This window comes from Salvelinus sp. IW2-2015, linkage group LG26 (assembly GCF_002910315.2).
Source record: "Salvelinus sp. IW2-2015 linkage group LG26, ASM291031v2, whole genome shotgun sequence".
NCBI classification, from domain to species: Eukaryota; Metazoa; Chordata; class Actinopteri; order Salmoniformes; family Salmonidae; genus Salvelinus; species Salvelinus sp. IW2-2015.
This window is the reverse complement of record NC_036866.1, coordinates 35,661,173-35,685,900: the sequence shown is the minus strand read 5'-3', so window position 1 is coordinate 35,685,900 and position 24,728 is coordinate 35,661,173. Positions and strand designations below refer to the sequence as shown.

Genomic DNA, 24,728 nt, shown 5'->3' with positions numbered 1-24,728 from the left:
GCTTTGCACATTCTTGGCATTCTCTCAAACAGTTTCACCTGGAATGCTGTTCCAACAGTCTTGAAGGAGTTCCCACATATGCTAAGCACTTGTTGGCTGCTTTTCCTTCACTCTGCAGTCCAACTCATCCCAAACCACCTTGATTGGGTTGAGGTCGGGTGATTGTGGAGGCCAGGTCATCTGATGCAGCACTCCATCAATCTCCTTCTTGGTCAAATAGCCCTTACACAGCCTGGAGGTGTGTTGGGTCATTGTCCTGTTGAAAAACAAATGATAGTCCCACTAAGCGCAAACCAGATAGGATGGCGTATCGCTGCAGAATGCTGTGGTAGCCATGCTGGTTACGTGTGCCTTGAATTCTAAATAAATCACAGACAGAGTCACCAGCAAAGCATCCTCACACCATTACACCTCCTCCATGCTTTACAATGGGAACCACACATGCAGAGATCATCCATTCACCTACTCTGCGTCTCACAAAGACACAGTGGTTGGAACCAAAAATCTCAAATTTGGACTCATCAGACCAAAGGATAGATTTACATCAGTCTAATGTCAATTGCTCGTGTTTCTTGGCCCAATCAAGTCTCTTCTTATTATTGGTGTCCTTTAGTGGTTTATTTGCAGCAATTCGACCATGAAGTCCTGATTCACGCAGTCTCCTCTGAACAGTTGATGTTGAGATGTGCCTGTTACTTGAACTCTGTGAAGCATTTATTTGAGCTGCAATTTCAGAGGCTGGTAACTGTAATGAACTTATCCTCTGCAGCAGAGATAACTCTGGGTCTTCCTTTCCTGAGGCGGTCCTCATGAGAGCCAGTTTCATCATAGCGCTTGATGGTTTTTGCGACTGCACTTGGAAGAAACTTTAAAAGTTCTTGACATTTTCAGAGTTTTGACTGACCTTCATGTCTTAAAGTAATAATGGACTGTCGTTTCTCTTTGCTTATTTGAGTTGTTCTTGCCATAATATGGACTTGGTATTTTTCCAAATAGGGCTATCTTCTGTATACCACCCCTACCTTGTCACAACACAACTGATTGGGTCAAACGCACGAAGGAAAGAAATTCCACAAATTAACTTATTTGCACACCAGTTAATTGAAATGCATTCCAGGTGACTACCTCATGAAGCTGGCTGAGAGAATGCCAAGAGTGTGCAAAGCTGTCATCAAGGCAAAGGGTGGCTACTTTGAAGAACTTGTTTAACACCTTTTTGGTTACTACATGATTTCATATGTGTTATGTCATAGTTTTGATGTCTTCACTATTATTCTACAATGTAGAAAATAGTAAAAATTAAGAAAAACCCTTGAATGAGTAAGTGTCCAAACTTTTGACTGGTACTGTATCTTGTCAATAAACTACAAGATCTTTGCTTAACATTATAGGCTTTAAGTGGCTGAAGTGTGAGTGATTGAAGTGAGAACACACTAACAGAGCTCAGTGCAACTAGGAGACAAAAGGGAAACAAAACACAAGGTTGTTACACAAACAGCCAGGCCTTCATTCCAGTGGGAAAACGACAACAACACAGGCAGAAAATCTATAGCTAACCTCATGTGACTGGGATGCAATGACCCCAGATTATTAGATGTCTTAGATTACAATGTATAGGGTGAGAATGTATATCTAGTATACTGACAAAGGCTGCACGTATCTATACTGTAATTACTGTGAAGGCCTACAGAATGTATATGTTGTTTACAAATATGCAGTTGATTTGAAACTAAGTCCATGGGTGAAATGTCAAACATCTGTAGATCATTCCCTGTTGCAAGGTCACAGACATGCATGACATGTTACTGATCTGGTCTATTGATTGTTTATTGAGCCTCTATACCGGAGGAGGCTGGTGAGGGGAGGATGGCTCATAATTATGGTTTTAATGGAGTGAATGGAATGGAAACCATTTGTTTGATACCATTCAGTCCGTTCCAGCCATTAGCCTGTCCTCCGACTTAAAGTGCCACTAGCCACCACTGATCTATACCATATAGATGGACTATCCCAATAAAGTGTTACCAAGTATGCACTCACCCAGGCTGCGTATGTCGATGGTGATATCCACATGTCCGTGTTCAGAGCTGTGGTACATGGCCTCTCTCAGGGCCTTGAGCTTGGCCTTGCCTGTCCGGACCAGGTTCAGCTGGGAGGGGCTCCTCTCCTCCAGGCCTCTCTCCTCCTCTGTCCCCTCAGCCAGGATCTCCTCCAGGGACAGCACGTCCCCCTTCCCCTTCTCTGTCTGGGACAGCAGCTTACGGAACACGTTCCTGTACGTGGAGGATAGCAGACAGAAATATTTGTTAGTAGTGATAGTTGTGAAAATGTAGTGATAATGCAAGGTATGATGATGTCAACACAAGACAATGCAATGTGAGTGTGTGGGGGGAGGGGGGTGTCTGGTGTGTGTGTGTGTGTGTGCACACATGCGGAAGAAAGGCAGAGAGACAGAGGCGCAGAAAGAGAGAGAGCAGTGGGAGAAAGATGTGTTTTCTCTGTAAAGTGTTTTGATCATACTATGGAAGTGTTACCTGTGTCCATGTGCTGCTGCAAGACTGTAGGAGTTCAAATCTCCCTGAGGGGCTGTAGAGATGCCGTTACGGTACAGAGTTCCCACCATGGGGTCTGCTCCCCGCTCCAACAGCAGACTGACCAGCTCAAAGTTACCTAGGGGGAATAGAATGTTGCATGTCAAGTTCCGGGTCAAGTTGAGCTGAGAATGTGTGTATGAGGATGGTTTGTTGCCGATGTTGTGTGCGTGTGTCAATCCATGCATGTGTACATGAGGCTGTAGGTGTGCGCTTGTGTGTGTGAACATTTTCGCTAGTGTGCCTACAGATGTCAAATCTTAATTTGACCACCTTTTTGTTGCTGAGAAATGCAAACTTGCAGTGTATTCAAGGTTAAAAAGGCTTCAAAAAGTTGTAATGTTCACTTAAATATCACAATTGAGTTTCCCAAATGAAAAATGTATCAACCCCTACCAAAAATGTCCATTAATTCGAATCCACATAATAATTCACATTTCCTGTTGCTTCAGGATTATTTTCCTACTGTAGCAAACTGACTCAAACTAAGATCCTACATCTGTATACCTGCAAGGTGTCTGTGTGTGTGTGCGCATGAGTACGCTAGATCTCCCAGAAAAAGGAAACCTATAACAGTGCTGAATTATTTCCCCAATGTGGGGCCCTGAGATTTCTCTGGGCAGGTGGTCAGCCCAAACTCCAGGACCTATTCATAACATCCCACTGCATCTTGTGGTTATTATCAGCAGGGCCATCATGATGTTGGCCACATTGGTTGTGCAAGGTCGGCTGCAGGCTATCAGACGCATGCTGTTCCAGTAGTGTACCTGCAGCGGAGGCCAGCTGTAGCGGGGTCTCTGTGTAGTTCTCCATGCCATCCTGTAGGGAGCCCTCTACGTTGGCCCGAGCATCCAGTAGCAGCTGTGGAGGGCAGTGGGTGAGGCAGGGTTAAGGCAGGGGGGAGAAACGGGGAGTCAGACTTATCCTCACTCTCTGAAGGGTTGGTATGAGCATCAGTGGCCCATCACCAAGATAGACTCAGACAGCACAACCTGAACCACATACTGGATMGTACAATTTTACAGCCTGGCAGAACAGATGGCTTGGGAAATGGAGTGTGAAATTATGAAACTGAAAAGCCCCCAACCAAATCTGAGTGAACATTACAGGTGCTCAGGGAAAGTTCTACCCCAAAGAGCCTGAACACTAAATCTGCATTTATTCAACCACAAATCCTGTTTTTCTTCTTTCTGCCCATGTGATTTCCATGTACTACAGAAACCCCTCGATGAGGCTGTGGAAAAAGTCCTGCTACACCTTTTCATTGAACAAGTAGAGCTAATTAGTTTTAGCTGTTCAGTGGAAAGATCGTTGAGATGTTAGTCCATTGTGTTTAATAACCATTAGCAATGTGGACAAACAGATTGTCCTGTTTCCATTAAGTTAATGCAGTGTGTGCCACGTGCACTTCACCAGGAGGAAGTAGAGAATCACACAATCGTTCAAACTAGTACATTTCATTTCAACCAGTTTCCATTGGGTTTTCAAGCTCAGGTCACTCAGCATTCAATGACATTCAATAGACATTACATACATAGGATTAGGAGAAAACACATTTTAGCTGTTATTATCACCATTTATGTCATGATAATAATAACCATGACACCAAGATTGGGGTCAATTCCATTTAAATTCAGTCAATTCAGGAAGTAAACCAAACCTCTAATTCCACATTTTCTCAATGCTTTTCAATTAAGATAAAAAATAAAATAATATTCCTGAATTATCTAAATTACATCTAAATTGAAATGGAATTTACCCCCACCCTTCATGACACTATATGATGCACAATGAGAGGAGAACAGACAGAAAACACAATGAGGTGAGAAAGGATGACATCACTACCTGCACAACAGGGACATGTCCGTGTAACACGGCGAAAGTGAGAGGTGTCCCCTGGCGCGTTTCGGGGTAGACTGAGGGGTGCTTGTGCACTGTGTTTGGCACCTGGGAAGTCAKCAGGGAGGTTCAGGGGAGAGAGATATAAAGCCATTACAATTCTAGTCTATGCAGCAAAGACAAGCAGCTAAAGGAGGGAGTCTAAAGGAAGGAGAGCTGGGTCGTATTCATTAGGCACCAAACGGGGGGAGGGGGGGTGATTGAAACAGGGAGGGTCTACTTGGACTTACAGACAATAAAAAAAGCTAATTCTTGTTTTCTGTTCGCTTTTAAAACTTTTTCCATTGCATGCCCTAATGAATACGACCCTGAGGTAATTAGCTAGTTAGCCTGCGGCAAAAGCCGACATCCTGCAGATTTTGTTGCTAAGCAAACTCAGTCGATTCTGTCTAGTTCTGCTTAACAGTGTAGTACTCAGATACTTTCCACTTTTCAATCTTTTCCAGCCTTGGTCTGTCTGTCTGGAGTCCAAGGCTGACCTAAGTTGACCTAACCTCAGTAACTAGACCACATTTCCTCTCAGGCAGACAGTCAATCAGGGGTTGAGACAACAACTGGGAGCACATGAATGTGAGGCTGTGAGCAGAGACCCGTGAACGAAGCACACACAATTCCCTCGAGCAACTCTCAGAGTCTCTGAAGCGGACACTCATTTTGAGCTTTTCTCTAATTGACTTTTCTCAAATTTGCTTTGCTTTAATTTACTTTTCCTGACCTTAATTACTCTGAGGATACACAGAGGCAGAAGTAACACATGTTTCTTCTATTTGACCTGGTGTGTGCAGTTCTTCAGAAATACCGGAAGCAACAAACAGTGTCCTGTTGCCTAATCAATCAAAACAGTCACGTGCTCCATTTAACTTTATTTAGATGAATCATTATGACCTCATTGTGATGATAACGAGCGTTCAAAATAACCAATGACATAAACCATCCAGCCTACTGGAGTGTTGTGTTGAGTGCTTTGTTCTGGGGTTACCACTATCATGACCGACATGAATTCTGACGTGATGGCTGGTGGGTTACACAGTCATGAGGTGACTCAACAAGACTAGGACTAGGCCACCATTACATGTACATAACTAGGCTACAACCAAAGATCCCCCAAAGCTTCCCTGAGAAATGCCTCAAACATATTAATATAGTATTTAATGTTCTCTTTTCATTCTTTGTACCAAAGGAATAGCTAAAAGGTGAGCTTACAGTTATGTCTGTGTAATTCAACTGTAAACAGTGTGTCATTAAATTGTGTACAGTAAACAGCATGGCGGCCCGTGCCTCATGATTATGGCCGTACCCTCTTTTCACTATACATACAGCATGGCAACAGGAGAGGAGTGGGGACAGATGAGGGACAACACAATCTGGGTTTTCTCCTGTCTCACAACACATAAATTAGAATGATCACGCCAAACGAGACAATGAGCATAGGAGTTTGCAAGACAACACAAACAGATCTGGGAACAGGCTACATACAAATCATTTTACACAACATGGTGTTGTCATCATCACTGACCTCACTGTTGATGTCTGCTCCAGCGTCCAACAGCATCTGGACCATGGCCTCGTCCCCTCTCACACAGGCGTACATCAGAGGGGTCATTCCCTGTACATCAGAGGGGTCAGGGGTCGGAAGATACATTGGTCACATTACAGTTAGGGTTTTGTTTGACAGATAGTCCAGATGTTCAGGGTTATGTGAGATGAATAGGGCAGATATGAAGCAGATGTCAAGGACATCATTTTTGTATTGTATGACAGTGGATGGCTGCTTTACATCTGGGTTAGAATACGTACAGTATCTCCTGTGCCCCACAATACTGTGTTAGCTCGCGGAGCTAAAGCCTAGGCAATACCTCGGTGAGCTAACACAATTCTTCAGGTCTTAGACAAGGTTACTACTCATCATGCGAGCGTGGTTCACCAAACTACCGCAGTTACATGAGCACAAGTCAAAGCCATCAACACATGGCAACAATCCTCAGCTTGACCTGTATCTGACTTCCTGGATATGCTTACAGCACACTTGGACTCCATGTTTGAAATTTCCCCCTCCAGCCACTTTGATTAACTACAGTAGCGTGTGGCGTTGATCATGGAAAACTCAGAGGAGTAATGTTCTGCAGCTCCCTAAGACACTGGGAACAGTGTGTTTCCACTGGGCTCCTCAGTCAGTCTAAACATCAAAGACAGGAGGCAGTCTGGAGGGAATGAGTTGCGTTCCTCAGCTCAGAACAGCCTCAAACTAAAAAATGAAAAATGAATGTTGCTGGTTCACTAGATGTGTGTGTGTGTGTGTATACATGTTTGACTAAACTTGTCACAAGAATAGTAAACCAACTAAAATTCAGAGAAGTGATGACATTTTTCCAGTCCTCACTAGTATAAAAAGGCTATTTTATTCTTATGAGGTGTGTTTAGGGTTAGAGTTAGAATTCTGGTTAAGGTTGGAATTAGTTGTCTCATTTGCAATGGTGCCCTGAGGACAAAAATTCCATCAACACAACAACAAAAATAAATTAAAATATTGACAGATATACAGTTGAAGTCGGAAGTTGACATACACCTCAGCCAAATACATTTAACTTCGTTTTTCACAATTCCTGACATTTAATCCAAGTAAAAAATCCCTGTTTTAGGTCAGTTAGGATCATCACTATATTTTAGGAATGTGAAATGTCAGAATAATAGTAGAGAGAATTATTTATTTAAACTTTTATTTCTTTCATCACATTCCCAGTGGGTCAGAAGTTGACATACACTCAATTTGGTAGCATTGCCTTTAAATTGTTAAACTTGGGTCAAATGTTTCGGATAGCCTTCCACAAGCTTCCCACAATAAGTTGGAGGAATTTTGGCCCATTCCTGTCAGGAGGAATTTTGGCCCATTCCTCCTGACAGTGCTGGTGTACTGAGTCAGGTTTGTAGGCCTCCTTGCTTGCACACGCTTTTTCAGTTCTGCCCACAGTTCTGTTCTGCCCAGTTGTATCCTCATTATGCCATCTATTTTGTGAAGTGCACCAGTCCCTCCTGCACTAAAGCACCCCCACAACATAATGCTGCCACCCCCGTGCTTCACGGTTGGGATGGTGTTCTTCGGCTTGCAAACATCCCCCTTTTTCCTCCAAACATAACAATGGTCATTGTGGCCAAACAGTTTATTTTTGTTTCATCAGACCAGAGGACATTTCTCCAAAAAGTACAATCTTTGTCCCCATGTGCAGTTGCAAACTGTAGTCTGGCATTTTTTATGGCGGTTTTGGAGCAGTGGATTCTTCCTTGCTGAGCGGATTCTTCCTTGCTGAGCGGATTCTTCCTTTCAGGTTATGTTGATATAGGATACGTTTTACTGTGGATATAGATACTTTTGTGCCTGTTTCCTCCATCATCTTCACAAGGTCCTTTGCTGTTGTTCTGGGATTGATTTGCACTTTTTGCACCAAAGTACGTTCACCTCTAGGAGACAGAACGCGTCTCCTTCCTGAGCGGTATGATGGCTGCGTGGTCCAATGGTGTTTATACTTGCGTACTATTGTTTGTACAGATGAACGTGGTACCTTCAGGCATTTTGAAATTGCTCCCAAGGATGAACCAGACTTGTGGAGGTCTACAATTTTTTTTCTGAGGTCTTGGCTGATTTCTTTTGATTTTCCCATGATGTCAAGCAAAGAGGCACTGAGTTTGAAGGTAGGACTGGGAATACATCCACAGGTACACCTCCAATTGACTAAAATGATGTCAATTAGCGTATCAGAAGCTTCTAAAGCCATGACATAATTTTCTGGAATTTTCCAAGCTGTTTGAAGGCACAGTCAATTTAGTGTATGTAAACTTCTGACGGAATTGTGATACAGGGAATTATAAGTGAAATAATTTGTCTGTAAACAATTGTTGGAAAAATTACTTGTGTCATGCACAAAGTAGATGTGCTAACCGACTTGCCAAAACTATAGTTTGTTAACAAGACATTTGTGGAGTGGTTGAAAATCGAGTTGTAATGACTCCAACCTAAGTGTATGTAAACTTCCGACTTCAACTGTAAATACATTATATCAGGTTATTACAACAAGTAATAATTGTCAATTGAAACAATTGCATACTTCAATTAAATGTAACAACAGAGTTTAAAACTGCCCTATCGGCACCGGGAATCCCGGTGTAATTTGTTTTGTAAAGTATTCCATAACTGCGGTGCCTTAAAACTAAAGGCGGATTGACCAACTTTGTGGAGACAAGCGGGATCTCAAGAGTTAACCAACCCTGCAAACATATTTTTATATTTCAACAGCGAAGTGAGATACACTACATAACCAAAAGTATGTGGACATCTTCTCGTCGAACATCTCATTCCAAAATCATGGGCATCAATATGGAGTTGGTCCCCCCTTTGCTGCTATAACAGCCTCCACTCTTCCGTGAAGGCTTTCCACTAGATGTTGGAACATTGCTGCGGGGACTTGCTTCCATTCAGCCACAAGAGCATTAGTGAGATCGGCACTGATGTTGGGCGCTTAGGCCTGGCTCGCAGTTGGCGTTCCAATTCATCCCAAAGTTATTTGATGGAGTTGAGGTCAAGACTCTGTGCAGGCCAGTCAAATTCTTCCTCACCGATCTCGACAAACCATTTCTGTATGGACCTCGCTTTGTGCATGGGGGCATTGTCATGCTGAAACAGGAAAGGGCCTTCCCCAAACTGTTGCCACAAAGTTGGAAGCACAGATTTGTCTAAAATCTAATTATTTGCTGTAGCATTAAGATTTCCCTTCACGGGCCTCCCAAGTGGCGGTCTAAGGCACTGCATCACAGTGCTAGAGGCGTCACTACAGATCCGGGTTCGATCCAGGGCTGTGTCACAGCCGGCCGTAACTGGGAGACCCATGGGGCGGCACACAATTGGCCCAGCGTCGTCCGGGTTAGGGGAGGGTTTTGCCGGCAGGGATGTTCCTGTCCCATCGTGTCCCATCACGGTCGCCAGTTGGACGGTGTTTCCTCCGACACATTGGTGCGGCTGGCTTCCGGGTTAAGCGAGCAGTGTGTCAAGAAGAAGTGTGGCTTGGCAGGGTCGTGTTTCGGAAGATGTATGGCTCTCGACCTTGGCCTCTCCTGAGTCCGTACGGGGTTGGCAGCGATTGGACAAGATTGTAACTACCAATTGGATATCACACAATTGGGGAGAAAAAGGGGCTACAAAAAATACATCTAAATAAATTCCCTTCACTGGAACTAAGGGGCCTCACCTGAACCATGAAAAACAGCCCAATACCATTATTCCTCCTCCACCAAACTTTACAGTTGGCACTATGCAGTCGGGCAGGTAGCGTTCTCCTGGCATCCCCCAAACCCAGAATCGTCCGTTGGACTGCCAGATGGTGAAGCGTGATTCATCACTCCAGAGAACGCGTTTCCACTGCTCCAGAATCCAATGGCGGTGAGCTTTACACCACTCCAGCCAACACTTAGCATTGTGTCTGGTAATGTTAGGCTTGTGTGCGGGTGCTCGGCTATGGAAACCCATTTCATGAAGCTCCTGACAAACAGTTCTTGTGCTGACATTGCTTCCAGAGGCAGTTTGGAACTCGATAGTGAGTGTTGCAACCGAGGACAGAAGATTTTTGCTCTCTACGCGCTTCAGCACTCAGCAGTCCCATTCTGTAAGCTTGTGTGGCCTACCACTTCGCGGCTGAGCCGTTGTTGCTCCTAGACATTTCCACTTCACAATAACAGCACTTATAGTTGACCAGGGCTGCTCTAGCAGGACAGAAATTTTACAAACTGACTTGTTGGAAAGGTGGCATCCTTTGACGGTGCCACGTTGAAAGTCACTGAGGTCTTCAGTAAAGCCATTCTACTGCCAATGTTTGTCTATGGAGATTGCGAGGCTGTGTGCTCAATTGTATACACCTGTCAGCAACAGCTGTGGCTAAAATAGCCAAATCCACTCATTTGAAGGGGTGTCCACATACTTTTCTATATATAGTGTATGTTGGAAGCTTGTAGAGCAGAGCTTTGTAAACAAGAATCGAGTAATGAAGTGTTCTACGGGACTTTAGCGAGGTCCAGCTCACCTTCTGATACAGGATGCAGTGATATGTATTAAAACTTATTCCTGCTGTTCATGGTGAGGCAAGATCTATTTTTAAAGCAGAAGTCCACTTTATATCTTTTTAACTCGCTCATCAGCATGTTTTTAAAATGTTAAATCTTTATCAATCCAGACACCGAGATATTTTTGGCGGGAAAACACTCGTTGAGAGTGCCATGAATTAGAGAACAATATTTAGTTTTGCCCGCATTAAGTAGGGATTTCTGTAATGCAACAAAATCAGATTGCAGCTCTAACAACGCCTGGTCTACAGTTGGAACAATGGTATACATAAACGTTCCGTCTGCAAACAGATAAATATTACAGGATTTAATACATAGACCAATATTATTTATATAAATAGTAAAGAGAACCGGTCCCAATACCGACCCCTGCGGTACACTTTTCGTAATATTGAGGAAATTAGAATTGATCCCATCAGAAATCACACTTTTGTGTCCTGTCTGTTAGATAGCTCTTAAACCATTTGCACGATTCCTTGTCCAGGCCCATTTCAAACAGTTTTTGAATGAGTAGGGAATCGTCAACGGTGTCGAATGCCTTGGTAAGGTCTATAAATAGGGCAGCACAATGTTTTTTATGATCTAGCCAATTCAACACATCATCTAAAACCAGACTAGCGCATATTTAGAATAGTGAGAAGGTAAAACATTTCTTAGCTGGGAGTTGGTCAGGGATTCTAGTACCTTGGCTAAGCAAGATAACTTTGAGCAGTAATTATGTAAATCAGAAGGATCTCTGGCCTTTATTCAGGGGGAGGACATGTGCTGCTTTCCAAATCTTAGAGAAAACACCAGCAGCAAAAATACAGGATTAGGGTTACATTTAGAGTTAGGGATTAGGGAAAATAGGATTTTGAATGGGAATCAATTCTAGGTCCACAAAAAGTCCTCGCAAGTATAGTAAGACATAGCTGTGTGTGTGTGTTGTCCCAATGGACTGATGTGTGTAGGAGAGAGTGGGCAATACTGAGTTTCACACGTTTACCACTGAGCAGAAAAAAAGTGGCAGGTCAAATTGAGTTGAGAACATGGGTGGGTGGTTGTGGGCGTGGGCATCCATCCATGTGTACATGAGGCCGAAGGGGTGCGTGCGTTTGTGTGTGTAAGCATCTTTGCCAGTGCTTGCCTGCCTGCAAGGTGTCTGCTTTATTTTGCGTTATGTCAGCTCTATGTTCTGTTCCCCAGGCAGTGTGTGTGTGTGTGTGTGTGCGTGCGTGCAGGCGCGCGTGCATGCATTTGTGCATGTGTATGTATGCGTGTGTGCCTGTGAATGTGTGTGTGTGTGTGTGTGTGTCTAACTAACCTGTTCACTCATGCTGTTGATGCCGTCAGGCCCCAGCAGATTGACAGCCTGTTTCACCAGGTCGGTCCGGCCACAGTTGAGCATACGGAAGCCCAGGTCCTGGAGGAACTTAGCCTCTGTAGAGGCTGCATCCAGCTTGCGGGAAGCACAGAAACAGTCATCCGTCCTGGTAGGGAAATCACAGGCAATGAAATCAATGAGCTGAATTTAGAGTGTGACACTGATTCTGGACAGAAATGATTTGTGTGTTAAATGACTTGTGTCAATGTGAGGACAAATAACAACTGTATGAGAGGTGTGTGTGTGTGTGTTCAAGTGTGTGTGTGTGTGTGTGTATGTGTGTGAGCGTGCACATGGGTCCATCCGTGGTAGTGTGTGTGTGTTTGAGTTCATATTGTTGAGTGTGGGTGTATCGAGCCTGCGTGCCATGTGTGTGTGTTTCTATGCCGTACTTGAGCTGGCGTGGTTCACAGTCCACCCCTGGCAGTAGCAGCCTGGCGGCCTGCCGGATGTCGTCACTGTCCACTGAGAAGCTGCGGCGGTGCTCCGCGTGAGCCACCGACACCCTGATCCACTCCATCAGGGGAGGCAGCACTAGGAAAGGCCTGCAGACACACACACACACACACACACACACACACACACACACACACACACACACACACACACACACACACCACCCACACACACACACAGGAGTCATCAATATCAGCTATGGGCTGACTGGTACAGGCAAAAGTTGTCCTGGTTTAGGTACAGATCTTGGATCAGCTTAGCTTACACAAATCTGACATTCTAACCATTGTCATTTAAAAGTGACTTGAGATCAGTGTCTTGGAGCACAGTTATGCTACTCCTTTATTCAGAGACCCTAACAGCTGGTTCCCATTTAACTGTATTTGTTCTTTAGAGGATGGAGAAACATATTAATATGTATATGCACCTGTCAGTCATAGACATTATTACTATTAATATGAATATACATGTAATGTTAATATTGAATAATACTGATGTGACTCTAGATCACTGCATATTATCTCACACAAGATAGCTCAATGCCTTGAATGTCCAGCCCCAGCTTCGCTCCTACATGTACAGTGCCTTCGGGAAAGTATTCAGACACCTTGACTTTTCCCATATATTGGTAGGTTACAGCCTTATTTAAAATTGATTCAATTGTTGTTTTTTCCCCTTCATAAATCTACATACAATACCCTATAATGACAAAGCAACAACAGGATTTAAAAAAATGTAATAATCAAATTTTAATAATCACTAATCAATGGAAACAGGAAGCATCTGAGCTCAATTTTGAGTCTCATAGCAAAGGGTCTGAATACTTATGTAAATAAGGTATTTCTGTTTTTTATTTTTAACAAATTAGCATACATTCTAAAAACTATTTTTATTTTTGCTTAGTCATTATGGGGTATTGTGTGTAGATTGCTGAGGATTTTTATTTAGTTAATCCAATTTAGAATAAGGCTGTGGAAAAAGTGAAGGGGTCTGAATACTTTCCGAATGGCACTGTACATCTGTCATATATTTGTCACCTATAATCAATCTGTCATTCATCAGTATAGTATTCTAGCCTGAGGGAGAATCCTGCTATTTAATTATTCAAATTTTCATCACTGCACACATGCAAATATAAATGACTCCCTTCAAAGTCTTGGGAAACATGTGACCTTGAGGCACTATGACACAATTTGTACCAGCGTTTCAAAAGACACAACACCACATCATGAAGTGGTGTATATTTTATCGGCCAATATATTCCACTACAAAACCAACAGAAAAGCTCAGACATAGTTCACGGGCTAGCTTTACGACGTKTTTCCGACCATTCTCTTTGAAGATTTCCAATTAAGTGTAGACCTAGGCAAGGTTTTAAAACACGATTGGAATCACGCAGCTTTCCCAATTCTCCTCTACAAATCTGTTCATTAGGAACCTTTCTTTGTGGTGCTCAGAGCTGAAGCAGACTAGGGATGGAGACCTGGAAGACACATTAGCAGTTAGTTCTCCATTACAGGGCTGTAAAGTGTAGAGCCCCGGAGGAGGCCTGCTCTGCATCAACTGTCAGCTTATTCACCCATTTCCCCTTCCACTGACAGAGGTTTCCTCATATCCTCAGGACATTCTGGTCCTGTGAGGTTATATAATGTATAGGAGCGTTTCCTCACCAGGTGACCTGGCCAGGAAAAACTCCAAGCCAGTGTAAATATGAACAGTGTAGATAGATAGCTATAGATAGCAGTTTCGCAGTTTTAAGAGTAGACCAAATTCTAAGGTATAGGAGGGATCTCAGAATCGACATCATGGCAATGTTGGGTAACACATAATACCATTCTAAAACATGGACTCCATACAGCCTATAACTTGTATTGAAATGTAATGACTATGTCAGAGAAATCAATTTAGTAAAGCCATACGTGTTTCAATAATCATTTCCTGCCGATTCCCCCTGCATGTGATTGTTAGGGCTTAATGTACATTAACAAGCTGTCAATTTTCTCTATTTAAATATTGTTCCTCTATAGGAAAACATCTGGTTAAGGGACGTGTGGGAGACTTGAGGCTCACTGTGAAAGCTAAATGCAGGAGGTGAGTGTCGCGTACTTCAGTATGGCTTTGGTTCACGACAGAATGAAAGTACTGCCATGACATTTGTGTCTTACCCGTCTGATGAATGTGAATCCTAATGGTCTATCTACACCATCAACATAACAGCCCTTGTACAGTGCATTCGGAAAGTATTCAGATCCCTTGACTTTTTCCACATTTTGTTACGTTACTCCTTACTCTAAAATGGATTAAATCGTTTGACAAAGCAAAAACAGGATTTTAGAAATCATTTATTAAAAATAAAAACTGAAATACCACATTCACATAAATATTCAGACCCTTTATTTAGTACTTTGGTTGAAGCACCTTTGGCAGCGATTACAGCCTTGAGTCTTCTTGGGTATGACGCTACAAGCTTGGTACACCTGTGTTTGGGAAGTTTCTCCCATTCTTCTCTGCAGATCCTCTCAAGCTCTGTCAGGTTGGATGAGGAGCGTTAATGCACAGCTATTTTCAGGTCTCTCCAGAGATGTTCAATTGGGTTCAAGTCCGTGCTCTGTCTGGGCCATTCAAGGACATTCAGAGACGTGTCCCGAAGCGACTCCTGCGTTGTCTTGGCTGTGTGCTTAGGGTCGTTGTCCTGTTGGAAGGTGAACCGTCGCCCCAGTCTGAGATCCTGAGCGCTCTGGAGCAGGTTTTCAACGGGGATCGCTCTGTACTTTGCTCTGTTCTTTGTCTTGATCCTGACTAGTCTCCCAGTCCCTACCGCTGAAAAACATTCCCTCAGCATGATGCTGCCACCACCATGCTTCACCGTAGGGATGGTGCCATGTTTCCTCCAGACGTGATGCTTAGCATTCAGGCCAAAGAGTTTAATCTTGGTTTCATTAGACCAAAGAATCTTGTTTCTCATGAGAGTCTTTAGGTGGCTTTTGGCAAACTCCAAGTCATGTGCCTTTTACTGAGGAGTGGCTTCCGTCTGGCCACTCTACCATAAAGGCCTGATTGGTAGAGTGCTGTAGAGATGGTTGTCCTTCTGGAAGGTTCTCCCATCTCCACAGAGGAACTCTCGAGCTCTGTCAGAGTGACCATCAGGTTCTTGATCATCGCCCTGACGAAGGCCCTTCTCCCCCAATTGCTCAGTTTGGCCAGGTGGCCAGCTCTAGGAAGAGTATTGGTGGTTCCAAACTTCTTCCATTTAGGAATGATGGAAGCCACTGTGTTCTTGGGGACCTTCAATGCTGCAGAATCATTTTGGTACCCTTCCCCAGATCTGTGCCTCGACACAATCCTGTCTCGGAGCTCTACGGACACTTCCTTCGACCTCATGGCTTGTTTTTTTTTCTGACATGCCCTGTTAACTGTGGGACCTTGTATAGACAGGTGTGTGGCTTTCCAAATCATGTCCAATCAATTGAATTTACCACAGGTGGACTCCAATCAAGTTGTAGAAACATCTCAAGGAGGATCAATGGAAACAGGATGCACCTGAGCTCAATTACGAGTATCATAGCAAAGGTTCTGAATACTTATGTAAATAAGGTATTTCTGTTGTTTATGCATTTGCATAATTTGCCATTGTGGGGTATTGTGTGTAGATTGCTGAAGACATTTTTATTTATTTAATCAATTTTAGAGTAAGGCTATAACGTAAGAAAATGTAAATACTTTGAATACTGTATATCCCATGAGGTGTGTGAGTGTGTCCGTCACTGTGTTCTTGCTTGTTTGTGTTTGTTTCTGTGTGTGCGTGTTACCTCTCTGTCTGCAGGGTAACCTTGGAAGGTTCTACGTTGGGGTTCTCCCACTCCATCTGGGGACAGTGCATGAAGTAGCAGAGGGTATAGAGCGCCTCAGGCTCCCAGTGTACTGAGCTGCTCTTCTGGTGGATGGGCGTCCCGTTGCTGTGGTTTTTCACATGCAGCGGCTGGAGGTGGTGCATGGCCCGGGAGACCAGGTCACCTGCAGTGCACAATGAAAGGATGGGGGGGTTACGCACATCCAAATTAATATCAGGAGCTGGACAAAAAGAAGGTCATCAAGAAATGGAGGGAATGTCCACCTACACACACACAAGCATGCATACACATATACATACATATACTGTAAGGGGCGATAGAGTATACTGGGAATGTCTAGACCCCATGGTGAAGAAACACCCTAAAAACAGACAGACAGACAGGGTTCATAACTATCTTCTCTAAAGGAGCTTTCGTCGAGTAAAAGCGTAGCCACGAATGGTTTCTATGAAATATGAATATTTATATACATAATACTCTCCTTGCTATTTACTCATGCTCTGCATAATCCTCCTGTACTTTAAGGGCCTGCAGTGGCAGTCAAACTCTCTGCTTAAAAAGATTTCCTCATAAAATTAGAATATTCTCCAGACGCTTAGTATGCAAACACTCTTAGCCAAAAACTGTTTCCCACAAACTTTTTTCCTGGGCTGAAGGGACACGACATATTGCCTTCTAATGCCACGCAGACGTGGAAGCCAGACAATGAGACAGCTGGGCCCAGATACAATCCCACTGAGAATCAGTAAAACTGAACGTGGGTTTCAAAGGCTGCAGTATTTAACTCATTGACACAACAGGTATTTGTCCTCACCCTTTTGCTACTGTATAGGGCAGAAACACACATTTTATATATTACTCTGCATTAGAAACATACTGTAGGCTATATACTTCTACATCTCTATAATGGCAGGACATTCTGAAACACCTGGGCCCTATCACGCCGTACACTTCTGTTACTATATATATATATACAGTTCCAGTCAAAAGTTTGGACACACGTACTCATTCAAGGGTTTTTCTTTATTTTGTATTATTTTCTACATTGTAGAATAATAGTGAAGACATCAAAACTATGAAATAACACATATGCAATCATGTAGTAACCAAAAAAGTGTTTAACAAATCAAAATATACTTTATATGTGAGATTCTTCAAAGTAGCCACCTTTTGCCTTGACGACAGATTTGCACACTCTTGGCATTCTCTCAACCAGCTTCATGAGGTAGTCACCTGGAATGCATTTCAATTAACAGGTGTGCCTTGTTAAAAGTTCATTTGTGGAATTTCTTTCCTTCTTTATGCGTTTGAGCCAATCAGTTGTGTTGTGACAAGGTAGGGGTGGTATACAGAAGATAGCTCTGTTTGGTAAAAGACCAAGTCCATATTATGGCAAGAAAAGCTCAAATAAGCAAAGAGAAACTAAGGTCCATCACTAGTTTCTTCAAGTGCAGTCACAAAAACCATCAAGCGCTATGATGAAACTGTCTCTCATGAGGACCGCCACAGGAAAGGAAAACCCAGAGGTACCTCTGCTGCAGAGGATAAGTTCATTAGAGTTGCATCTCAGATTGCAGCCCAAATAAATGCTTCACAGAGTTCAAGTAATATGACACATCTCAACATCAACTGTTCAGAGGAGACTGTGTGAATCAGGCCTTCATGGTCAAATTGCTGAAAAGAAACCACTCAAGGACACCAATAAGAAGAAGAGACTTGCTTGGGCCAAGAAACACGAGCAATGGGCATTAGACCGGTGGAAATCTGTCCTTTGGTCTGATGAGTCCAAATTTTAGATTTTTGGTTCCAACCATTGTGTCTTTGTGAGACGCAGAGTAGGTGAACGGATGATCTCTGCATGTGTGGTTCTCACCGTGAAGCATAGAGGAGGAGGTGTGATGGTGTGTGATTTATTTTGAATTCAAGGAACACTTAACCAGCGTGGCTACCACAGCATTCTGCAGCGATACGCCATCCCATCTGGTTTGCGCTTAGCGGGACTATCATTTGTTTTTCAACAGGACAATGACCCAAAACACACCTCCAGGCTGTGTAAGGGCTATTTGACCAAGAAGGAGAGTGATGGAGTGCTGCATCAGATGACCTGGCCTCCACAATCACCTGACCTCAACCCAATCGAGATGGTTTGGGATGAGTTGGACTGCAGAGTGAAGGAAAAGCAGCCAACAAGTGCTCAGCATATGTGGGAACTCCTTCAAGACTGTTGGAAAAGCAAACCTCATGAAGCTGGTTGAGAGAATGCCAAGAGTGTGCAAATCTGTCGTCAAGGCAAAAGGTGGCTACTTTGAAGAATCTCACATATAAAGTATATTTTGATTTGTTAAACACTTTTTTGGTTACTACATGATTGCATATGTGTTATTTCATAGTTTTGATGTCTTCACTATTATTCTACAATGTAGAAAAAAAATAAAAAAAATAAAGAAAAACCCTTGAATGAGTAGGTGTGTCCAAACTTTTGACTGGTACTGTATATAACAGAAAAACACATCTTATGTATATAATATTATTATGCATCAGACAAACATACTGTATATTTTCCTGACATAGAATGACATTGTGCTAGTCTTTGTCAACCAAGTAATACTGTAATGGCACATTCCATTGGTTTCACATTCACACATAAGGGTCTGTTCCACAATCACAACACATTGCATTCAATTAAATACTAAAGAGTGTTCTTCCAGAAGGATCTATTTCTCACCACTCATTCAGTGGAAACAACAACTAGCAGTTGTACCAATAAAGGATGCTTCTATGGGGACAGTCATTCAAAAAGACAAACGGCTTGTTCAGCATCATAATTGTGCGTCTTGACTTCTGCCAAGATTCCATTTTGCCGTGACAATGAGAGATGTGGAGGCATCACTAAAAGAGGGGAATTGGATGCTTGGAATCAACAGTCTATCTTCCAGCCAGCAGACCTGGAAGATGTCAGTGCTCGACTGATAAGAGAAACAGTGCAGCATTGTATGGAACAGTATGATGACATTGCACATGCATGCATGAAAGCCTGCACACACACACTAATTGTACAAATGGGAATACAGTGTAATAGTGCCCTAATCTTGGTACCAGTCTTTTTAGCTAACATTTCACTACTTGACAAATGACAGGAGTGGCAAGGAGTGGAATGTAATAGCTGAACAGAGATGGCAACCAGGCTAATAGTGCCCTCATGAGCAGTGGAAGGAGCGGGGAATGAGTTGGGCAGCTCAGGGCGATGGGGTAATAGCCATTCTCATCTCTTATTGACGCTGGCATGTGACATTTCCTGGAGTGGGGTGGCGGGCAGGCAGGCAGGCAGGCAGCCGTCGGGCTGAGGAGTGAGATTACCTAACCCAACAACCCAACAGCAATACTGTCTGGCACAGCACAGTGCCATAGGCTTCACAGACAATGAGCTTCTTCTAGAAGTGCAGTAAAACAACCACCGATCTGCTACAGATGGCTGAAAGTGGAGGAGAGATTGACTTCATCACTACTTGTTTTTGTAAGAAGTGTTGACAAGCTGAATGCACCGAGCTGTCTATTTAAACTACGAACACTCATGCATACCACACAAAACATGACACCAGCTCGGTACACCCATGCATACCCCACAAAACATCTTCACAGTCCCCAAGTCCAGAACAGACTATGGGAGGCGCACAGTACTACATAGAGCCATGTCTACATGGAACTCTATTCCACATGAGATAACTGATGCAAGCAGTAGAATCAGATGTAAAAACAGATAAAAATACCCCTTATGGAACAGCGGGGACTGTGAAGAGACACATACAAAGTACAGACACACGCATATGCACACAAGCACTAGCGTACGCATTCTATACACACGTACATTGCAATATTGTTGTATGGTGGTATTATCCATTTTGTATTGTAGATATGTAGTGGTGTAATAATGTTATATGATGTACTGTTTTATCTTTTGTTTTATATGTCATGTAAGTGCCTTAATGTGTTCGGACCCCAGGAAGAGTAGCTGCTGCCTTGGCGTTAGCTAATGAGGATCCCTAATAAATACAAATACAGATACAGATGGAAATACTGAAACTAGGAGAATCTGCTAGCTTTGTCAGGTCCTCTAATAAAAGAGCTACCATTTCACCATGAACACTGGACTGTCCTTTGTGTCAGCCTCAAGAGCTAGTCTACTCATGGGATTCAAGCCATTGCTAGTAATCAATATCTCATCCAACCAAGCTCATTCTTTACATCAACAATGAGCACCGAAGTAGGAGACAGACAGGCTAGAGATAGTTCTAGTCTATTCATAATGCTTTTTTCAAGTGTTCTACGGGGCCCCATACCCTTTATCGACAGGCTGAGGCTCTCTCATCAAAAGATAACTCCTCAGGAGTACAATCGCACTGCTTATATTTACAAGTGGGATTTATGAGTGTTGGCATCTGAGGGGTCAGTTACCAGCTATTCAGTGCCCACATAACAGCCAAGCACTCATTCAAGCGTGATGTGTAATGACTATTTAATGGGGTAGAGGCTGGGAACGTCTCACTGGAGCCATGACTAAACTATTAATTTACCAGTACTAGCTAGATAAAAATTTGAAATGGCATTGGCTATAGTTTGTCTACAACTTCTAATCAGATCTGGTCTTTGCAGTTGGAGAATGTGTAGTGTAGTCTACAAATTTGTGCAGGTGAAATCACAGCTATTTTGGAGGATTTGCTGTCAATCAGCCATGATCGTGTTTAATTGTGAGTGGCCTGTGTAAGTCCAGCACGCTTCTCTCCAAGGCTCTGACAGAAGCACAGGAACATAGCAGGTTAAACTGTGGGTTTGATTTACCAGAATCAAGAAAACATTGCAGTACAGTAAATCAGAGCTCATCATCATAAATGATCCTAGTCATCCTGGGCACCACTACATCACAAACTACAGTCCTTCCTTAAATGCTCTTGGGCTGAGGAGTCATACTGCAGGCTTTGAGAAGGGAACAGAGTGACCTAGCGCTGGGCCTGTCTGTGAATCCCTCAGAGACCTAAAATCACCATGCCACAGCGCTATAGATTATAGATGAACACATTTCCATTTCACACAAGCTTACACTACACACTTGTGTGAAACAAGGCAAATATATGCACCTACCAAATGATTGTTATTATTTTATTAGTGCATGCAGCTGAATGCAGATACAGACACACCAACATGTTGTTGCAGGAGAGTGGATAGAAGCACACACAGTGCATTGAGTGCAAGCAGAGGGACCCAGGACATAAATTCCTACATGTGATTAACCAACAGATGGTTCTGCCTATTAGAGATCAAAATAAGATTAAAAGAAAAGAGAGGAGTGATTGCTTTCTTGACAGTACAGCTGACAAACATAATGATATTATCAAGATGAGAATGTTGCTGCTTATCTGTGCCTGTGTGTACAGTACAGGAAGAATGCCAAAACATTCTCAGTCAGAGCAACCTTCAGTGCTCAAGTGCACAGATGAAAAATCCTACAGTGCAATGACACTCTGCTGCCAAGACGATTTCCTTCAGGCATCTACGCGTAGTACTAAGGTCCACTGCTGACTGTTGAGGTCTTGGCTTTACATTCACATTCAGCACCCTACTGCAAGAAGATGACCAATGTCCTGGTATGACTCGTAACACCCAACATAATACTTGCTCTCTCAATTCAGTTTGATTCAAGGGGCTTTTTTTGGAATGGGAAACATATGTCAACATTGCCAAAGCAAGTGAAATAAATAACGAAACATAAACATTACACTCACAAAAGTTCCAAAATACTAAAGACATTTCAAATACAGTGGTGTAAAGATGTGCAAATAGTTAAAGTACAAAAGGAAAAATAAAGAAATATGGGTTGCCCTTCTCGCTCTCTCTCTGTGAAAGGCCATTAGCAGTGTGAACTGTGGACAACCTGCACTTAGGCAGAGCTCTGCTAAATCAATGCTTGGAAGACAGAGAGGACCAACATACTGATTTCATCAACTGTGACATCAGGACAAAGAAAAATGATAGAAAAAGGCCTGGGATTGACATTGACGTATCTGTATGTCCTGTGATGAATTTTAAAATGCCAAACATGACAATTCCATAAGGTGTCGCAAGAGAACAGAAACAGACTGGAACCCAAGCTAGGGCAGTACAGTATATTGATTGGAAACGCCACTGCCTGTTGGTTCTGGGTGGCAAACATACAATAACATTTGAATTTGATGTCATCCCAATACAATCTAGTCACATGGTCAATGTTTTTTTATTATATGACTGCATGAAATTACAACTACATTAAAACATGATGACATCACACAATCAAACCAAACAGGTAGGATGTTGGAATTAGAATGTTTGGTTGATAAGAGCCAGTGTTTATTGAAACCCATTGCCATAGTGATACTAAATTATAAAAACACATTTACTTTTGAATATGATGACATCACAATTGAATACAGCATGTTTTGAATGTAGAATGCTTGGTTGGAACTCAGTTTTGGTTGCAACTTGTGGCGGTAAAAACTTTTGCCAGCCGGTGAGCGCCTACAAGCCACTGATGCAGACCTTTGGAACATCTACATTTTAAAAAGTCTAATAAATCCATGTAACATAGCCTACACCTTCACAATAAATCCATTTATTTTAGACAGGTCTAAAGAAACATGACATGAAGAAAATGTAGTCTATTTCAGAAGAACAGAATAGCATACTCTGAGTTGTCCTTATGTTAGGCCCTGATCTGGCTATGCCATATGGCTGTGGGCTACACTAGTTCATTTAGCAGACAAGATTTGCTTAGAATTCCATGGGATTATTTTATATTATTTTATAACATGAAGAATACAATTGAACAAAGCTGAATAAAATAGAAAGGATATTTTCTCCAAACGATGTGAGGAAGTGTTCACATGCTGCTATTCTGTGTTGAGCGGTTAACAAAGAAACAGGTCCTCCTATATGCTTAATTTAGAGTTATATTATGTAACTTTTGTCATTCTACCAATATTGGGCTATATGCTTATATTTTTAATACATTCTAAGGCGGCATGATGCAACTCTAATGATCATTTGAAAGGCATGAGCTCTGCTTTGTTTTTTTGCGCAGGCTGCACACAATCAGTCTCTCATTCAACATTTGACAAGCACTTGATAATACCTAAAATTTCCCAGCAGCATCCCCTTTGTGTGGCCGTAATTCCCCTTTAAAAAAATCCATGACTTTTGCGGCCAGTGGCCGTTGTGCCCTGGGGCTGAATATACTAATTATACTTCCCTTCTCCAGGCTGCCTGCTCCGAAGCCCCTCTCACTCGCATGGCTCTCTCAGATAGCTACATTTTTATTAGCCAATTCCCATCACGTGATCAGGTCTTTCTCATAGGCTACGAGTGAAGACAGACACATTGGGGACGCAACTGCGCGCGTCCTTATCCAATTCTGAGGCGCATTTTGAAGATACTGGAAGAACTGTCCACATTTACTTTTCGTCAGCCAACAAGATGAGTAGGCTTAAAGCAAAAGCACTAGCCTATGTCAATCTACTATCCCCCACAGTACAAAAGTTGACCTATTGTATTCTGTGCGAAAAATAAATATTCCAAACATAGTCTGGGACAGTTGTGGGATGCGATAGATCCCAAATGAATACAACCACTAGCATCCCCGAAACTTTTTTTAAGCAATGAGGCTGACGCAACAAATCAAAACGTTAAGCTTAAAATGTTGCTAAACTATTAGGCTAGTTCTTCACATTATAAGCGCAGCAATGCACACACGGCAGTAGGCTATAAGTGCGAATGTTCAAAAATGCAATCAATTAGCGGGAAAACACCATTCTCAAAAGTGATTGCAAATGCGATTATGCATGTAATGCTTTTATTCTAAAAGTGAATTTTATGGTGAAAATTATTGTAATGACCTGACTAGATCATAAATGAACAATTGTCCAGACAGAGGCTTGAGTTTGCGAATTTACGGTTTATTAAACCAAGTTTACACAGGCTACTGTTTGGGCCGTAGCACACGCCAAATAGATGACAGATAACCCACAAGCCAATCGTGACCTTCTCTTGTGAAGCCCAGACGTAAGAGAGAGAGAACAAAGGCTGAACCTGGTCTTAACTTCCAATGCTCCACCCCCCTGCCCAACCCCCCCTCCACGCCACTCCGCCAACCACCAGGATGCCCGGCATCAGAACATTCCAGGCATTCCCGTTGTGGTGGCGGCTGTGCAGGACCCTTTTTATCCTGGGGTTGGACTTTTCTAGGAGCCACAGGCTGCCAGTTAGACCTAAATAGGGGCACACTAGCTTCCAGGAGGACGGAAGTCACCATGCCCCCCCTAATGTCACATTCACTCACACCAACAAACCCTTTTACTCCAACAGTTAAAAGCAGCAGAGACTCATGGCTGCGCCCCCTCCCACAGCTTGTTGTGACTTTTCCCCAGTCCCCCGTCACCT

General features: G+C 42.9%; 1 protein-coding gene and 1 long non-coding RNA gene across 3 annotated transcripts in view; both read right to left on the bottom strand.

The window, feature by feature from the left end:
• Positions 1-24,728, bottom strand: part of LOC139023065 (uncharacterized) — a 234,347-nt gene that overhangs the window by 52,161 nt on the left and 157,458 nt on the right. The gene's annotated exons all lie outside the window — the stretch shown is intronic.
• The window catches only part of btbd11b (BTB (POZ) domain containing 11b), a 138,492-nt gene that overhangs the window by 9,252 nt on the left and 104,512 nt on the right, over positions 1-24,728 (bottom strand). The window contains exons 3-10 of one of the 2 annotated variants that reach the window (XM_023971390.1): positions 16,224-16,428; positions 12,351-12,503; positions 11,899-12,064; positions 6,007-6,096; positions 4,437-4,538; positions 3,359-3,452; positions 2,535-2,670; positions 2,041-2,273 (exon numbers count right to left, since the gene is read on the bottom strand). In XM_023971390.1, coding sequence (XP_023827158.1) covers positions 2,041-2,273; positions 2,535-2,670; positions 3,359-3,452; positions 4,437-4,538; positions 6,007-6,096; positions 11,899-12,064; positions 12,351-12,503; positions 16,224-16,428 — 1,179 coding nt within the window. The remainder of the gene's footprint in view (positions 1-2,040; positions 2,274-2,534; positions 2,671-3,358; positions 3,453-4,436; positions 4,539-6,006; positions 6,097-11,898; positions 12,065-12,350; positions 12,504-16,223; positions 16,429-24,728) is intronic. The other variant, XM_023971391.1, reaches the window with a different exon arrangement.